We start from the raw sequence: 6,000 nt of genomic DNA on the forward strand, positions 1-6,000 counted from the left end.
AAGGTGCATACTGTCTACGGATGCCTGGCTAGGGGGCTGCTAACCCAGCCGCCAACGGCGCGCGTTGAACGCGTCCTCTAATTTTCGAACTACTCATGCAATGTTATATGAAAGAATACTGAATAAATAATAAAAATTCCCTAATCGATAAAAACCATTGCTGGATAGACAATCAATTCAGAAATCTTAGTCCAGTCAATCTTGACACGATCTAAGAAATCTCTAAGGAGTTATCTATCCGAGGATATTTAATTTGAATGTTTGTTATAATCAATATCGTTGGGTAAATGTGAGCTGTCAGATCTTTATAGTAAACAAACTAAAGACTAGAAGTACTGCTACAGTACTTCCACTACAAAGTCAAGGGCTCTATTAGTACAATGATAAATTGATACTATCAGTTTTTCTATCAGTTCCTTATCAATTGTAACAAATATAAGTTGTATACTAATTTCATTGTTTTTTTGTAAATTTTCAAGAACTGTGACTAATTTATTTAGTAATAGTGAGTAATTTATTTACAGTTTTTTTTGCAAAACATGAAATTTGTCACAGAGATTGACAAATAGACTCAATGCAATTCAACATAGAGTGTAATTTTTTTAACTGGCACAGTATGGAAAAATCCAAAAACAGAAGATGCATAGAAACTGTCTTAGGAACCAATAGATCTCATTTGTGAAAACAATTTTGACATTAAATGGGTAATATAGACAATTTCTTTTTTTTAATGCTGATTGACTCAGTTTCTTGTACGGATCACTTAATTGTAATGTAAGAAAAAAAATGGGGCCAGCAGAAGTCGGTCAAATTTAATAAATGTTTTTTAATACATGATTTGATTTGATGTATGAATAATCCTGGAAGAGTACTAAAACATTGGAAAAAAAATTCAGGGGAGCATGTTTTAAGTTTTAACAACTTTCTGTTTTAAAATATTTATGTCCTGTTTTAAAGCTCCATTTTGGTTTTAATTATGTTTAAGTTTTAAAATAGAATTTAAATCATGACGCAAATATTTTAAAACAATCGAAGAACACAAAAAAAACATGTTCCCCTGAAAAAAATTTCGAAATGGCGCTTTCGCCTTTTGTACAAAACACCAACGAAATGTACCGTTTATGGATATATTCTCAGTTATAAGTAATTCATAGACTGTTTAAACTCGTAAGTCTGAATATGCCAAAACATTAAATTTCTCTGTTTACATTTTTCACACGCAAAATAGGCGCTATGACGTCGAGTTGCGGAAGCTAGCCCAATTATTTGTCAATCTATTGGACAACACAATTGGACTGACAGAATATCAATTGCCAACAGACTATCTTTTGCCTTTCATACTTAGTATGATAACTACTACTAATCATAAAATGATTTTAGTTTGGAAGAAACAACACATGTAACTGCAACAATGCGGATTTAAGTTAGAAGTATCATATTACAGAGGAACTCTTTGAAACTGACCACAGGAAACTAGAACTGTGATTCTGATACTATGATACAATAAGAATCTGAATAGGCAGAGTATATTTACCTAAATTCTAAAAATAAAATACATTGAGTGGATACCACTTTTTTTAGACATCCCGGAATTATTGTATTTTGTTATAACATTACTATGTGTAACTAGAAAAATTATTTGACTATAGTAAGAGTATTTAACTCATCATGTGTCCTACAGACAAGGTGTCCTTACTGATTTGGTACTGTAGCATTCTAGAGCATTTTTAACACGCAGCTGTGTATTTGCCTACCTTTTTAAAAGAAATTATAACATAAAAATCTTTTACCAAAATTGTTAAGAACACTGTGTCTTTAGGACACGTGACAGATCGAAAAGAAAAACATTGTAATTAATATATGACTATTTCATTCTTAATAATTACCAGGATTATGGAGGTATTATCCACTCTATGTGTATTATTCCAAGTTGAACATACTGTATCTATTTTAATCTCTTGTAATAGATCGGTTCTTTAAAATGTGGTTTGATTGAGAAATCCTTTAATCTGCTGACAAATTTCAGTGTATGACTTTTGCAAGCTATCTAGTTTGCAATCTTTCATGAAATATTATCAGAATAGACAATCATTGACATTTATAGTCAATGTTACTGCCTCAGTTTCAAGGTCTTAAAGTGCTACCAACCTGTAGCCACAGAGATAGATTAACTACTTTGTTTGAACAGCATTCATATAATATACAATTGTTAGAGACCACAGTATCCCTAACAATTGGAGCACTGTAGTATCCTAGAGTCACACAGTGTTTCTAACACATAGCTACGTGTTCACCCACCACTTAAAAAAAATTCTATAGGTATATACAATTTCTTTTCATCAAAATCATTAGGAACACGGAATGAATGTAGGATGTGTGATGGGCAAATATGAAATACAACCCATGAATCAGAGTGCTTGATAAGGACCTAGGATGCTCACTTCAGAGATGCAAACAGGACATATTAGGGATTACCAGAAAAAAATTGATTTCTTAGAATTTCGCAAATTAGAAAATGCAGATAACTTAAATTAAAAAATTTTTGTTCAAATTAAAATAATTCTCTAGTCTTTATACACGCCGACGAGGCGATGTCGAAAGCTATATCATAATACTGATGAAGTAATATTCATTAGAATTTTAATAGTAGTAATTTATACAATAGAAAATGAAATTTACTAGTCCCAAGTTTACTTATACCTACTGTGTAAATAAAAAAGGTATTGAGTTACGTATTTACGCAGGTACCAGAGACGTAACGCCGAATTAGCGATGACACTCCTTTACGGGCCTCAAGGTTATTAAAAACAACGCAACAAACATCACGTAGACCTACAGCAAAGAGATAATTAATAAAACCCCAGCGAAAGTACACTCACAAGGTCTAAATTGACACAAAAAACAACAGAGTAAAACTGCATTGAAATTACGTAGGACGACAGGTGTTACCGAATTTACATATATAAAAACTCACCTTATGGGCTTCAACACTTTCCAAAAAACAGTTTCAATCCATAAAACACTTTCACGAATATTGGTAACCACACTAGAACCGCATAGAAACATAAAACAATTCCGATATTTACAATTTTTTGATATTTATTTACAAATAGACCACTTTCAGCCTTGCTAAACACTTGTGAAAAACCATAGATAAAATAGACTAATGACAGTACATAGCTCAGTAGTGAAGTGCATCTGTATAATGTCGAAATCGACAAGGTAATCATAGTTCAAGTGTTGTTTCTCAGAAGAGCTTCTAGTTTCTTCTGTCAACTAAGAAAAAGAACAAGAGTGATCATGATAAATAATTAAATAAGTTTTATGAGTATTTGTTTAAATTGTTATAATTTAATAAATTAACAAATATAATATTAATGTAACAGACCCTTAAAGTAATGGTAAAGCATAATTTTATTTCAAGTAATATCTTTGTTACAATATTTTAGTATAAAAAATATGTATGGAATTATAAATGAAATATTATTTTGGGTTTCATTTCCACTGTATAGCAACTGCGAAAACCTTACAATATTTATACAACTGTAATATAAATGTTGTCTTTTATTTGTACTACTTTCTTCCTGTATTAAGATACAAAAGCATTTTTTTTTTACAGACGAAAGTAAAAAGAGAATAATATTAGTCTTCTCAAGTGTAGCCTTAGTATTAAACCACAAGCAATTATTTATTTATATGTAAAAAATATTATTATCGATATGTATTTCGATAATGCACGGCAGCAAGTTGTCTTTGAATTTTTAAATGTTGCCGATGTAAAAAAAACTTACCGATAAAATATGGGTTTTAAAACAATTTTGTGTTTCTGCTGTACTTGGATAACAAAAAATATATTTCTATGGTGAGAAATTTGTCTACTAATATGGAATTTCATAACATTTTCGAGCACGTTTTATATAGATTAGTTTAATGTAGAAATCGGGAACAGAGAATAAAATTATGGCAACACAGGCAACCATTTCCGTCCATAGCAGATGGTCTGTACATGGCCAATCAAATCATTCGGTTCGAGACCCACCTACGTGGGTAGGTATCATAACATTGTGTATGTGTATTGTCGCATGTCTCATGTTTATTTACAAAAATTCAAATTGGAAATTATTGAATGAAAAGTCCATGACTAAGGTTTCTACATAGATGTTATAGACATTGTGGGTGTTTTTCTGTGTTTAATTGGACAGCCAGGGTTTTGTGTAATTTATTGACTCGTGCGAAATAGAATATTTTGTGAAAATGACCGCGTCTACAATGATCGAGTTAGAGTCCTGGATAATCTACCAATGTGTCCTGAATGAATGCCATGTATCCAGTTGTGAGTAAAATAAATTATTATATGTTTATAAAATGTTTATGCAGCATATTTACTTACTTAGACAAATGTGTAATATTTTTACGAATTTATTATGTAGACCATTGACTTACAATTATATGGACGTCGGGTCCGCGCTAAAAAGTGTCCGCACTTGTAAGGCGCTAAAATCGTATACAGAGCGCTATCTCCGCTTTAGTCTTCATTTGTTCTACTGACAGCGCGATACTGCGATGATATTACAATTTAAATTTCGAATAGGTTGACTTGGGACATTTTTTTCGTGGTTTTTGTATTAGACCCGTCGTCCATTTATTTGTAAGTCAATGATGTAGACTATAATTTTTTAGGACTTTTAAGTATATGTATAGTACCTTAGAATAATAACGCATAGAAACCTAGCCCGCACACGCTAAGTGAGGCAAGTTAGAGGGTTCCAAACGCGTCCCAGGAGCGCGCGGGCTGTTAGTGCTCAAGGTCATATTGCACCGCGAACAGCTCCAAAATTTTTTGCTAAAAATGACGAAATGTGCGGTAAATGGGTGTAAAAATACAACAGACAAACATAAAATAGACACTAACATCGCATTCCACAAGTAAGTAATGCGTTTCAACTCATATTTTTATGTAAATATTCACTAAAACAGAAAAATAATTTCGCGGCAACAAGATACGAAAGTGTTGCAAAGTAACGAATTTTTTTTCTCCCCATTTTGCTATTCTGTTTCAAAATAATTATATTACGTAAATTTTAGTGGTGCCTGTAATTTCGATTTATTTGCGCATCTTGAACAATAATATTTACTTGAATAAACATTAAATGTTTTCGTTAACTTGTGATGAAAGTGATTGGGACACTTAATTATTTTATAATACTTTTAACGGCTCTGCGTTCATGCTTTATTGAATAATTATTTCTTTTAATTTTATTTGAATAGGAGCACATATTGCAACAAATTTACAGTATATATTTGTTTCTACTATAGTGTTGGCACCACCAGTACAACTTTGATAGCTTATTATATGTCTTTATTTTCGTAACTCAAGCGAAATATTTTATATTGAAATATTTTATTTTCTTAAAAGGGGAGCATTCTTAAGCGATTTTTTAATCTATTTTAACAGTTATTTTCTTTAATGTTTGCTTATGGCATTTTCGGCTTTAGGTTTCGAATATGGCACTTATTTCTAAATCCAAGATGGCGGGCGCGATTTTTCGAATAATGGCAAGTTGGGTATCGTTTTCGAGATGTTTGGGAATGTTCAATACAAATATGGCACTCATTTCTAAATCCAAGATGGCAAACACGACAGTTCAAACAAAAGCAATATTCGTAATGAGCACCCTCAAATACCTCGAAAACGATACCCAACTTGCCATTATTTGAAAAATCGAGCCCGCCATCTTGGATTTACAAATAGTGCCATATTCACATTGAGCATCCCCAAATACCTCGAAAATGATACCCACATAGCATTTTTTTGAAAAAATCGTGCCCGCCATCTTGGATTTAGAAATGAGTGCCATATTCGTAACGAGCATCCCCAAATACCTCGAAAAGGATACCCATATAGCATATTTTGGAAAATCGTGTCCGCCATCTTGGATTTAGAAATGAGTGTCATATTCGTAATGAGCATCCCCAAATACCTCGAAAAGGATACCCATA

The 6,000-nt window shown here is 32.1% G+C and overlaps 2 protein-coding genes across 3 annotated transcripts in view; one reads left to right on the forward strand and one right to left on the reverse strand.

The window, feature by feature from the left end:
* LOC113234748 (OTU domain-containing protein 7B-like) overlaps positions 1–2,986 on the reverse strand; it is a 28,362-nt gene extending 25,376 nt beyond the window's left edge. Inside the window, exon 1 of the mRNA XM_026470212.1 lies at positions 2,975–2,986. The gene's annotated coding sequence lies outside the window, so the exon portion shown is untranslated. The remainder of the gene's footprint in view (positions 1–2,974) is intronic.
* A 1,051-nt stretch (positions 2,987–4,037) lies between these two features.
* Positions 4,038–6,000, forward strand: part of LOC113234790 (tumor necrosis factor, alpha-induced protein 8-like protein 2 A) — a 69,623-nt gene continuing 67,660 nt past the window's right edge. The window contains exon 1 of one of the 2 annotated variants that reach the window (XM_026470276.1): positions 4,038–4,333. In XM_026470276.1, coding sequence (XP_026326061.1) covers positions 4,255–4,333 — 79 coding nt within the window. In that variant the 5' untranslated portion in view covers positions 4,038–4,254. The remainder of the gene's footprint in view (positions 4,334–6,000) is intronic. The other variant, XM_026470277.1, reaches the window with a different exon arrangement.

The sequence above is a fragment of the Hyposmocoma kahamanoa genome, unplaced genomic scaffold (assembly GCF_003589595.1).
Source record: "Hyposmocoma kahamanoa isolate Upper Pololo Valley unplaced genomic scaffold, ASM358959v1 86, whole genome shotgun sequence".
NCBI classification, from domain to species: domain Eukaryota; kingdom Metazoa; phylum Arthropoda; class Insecta; order Lepidoptera; family Cosmopterigidae; genus Hyposmocoma; species Hyposmocoma kahamanoa.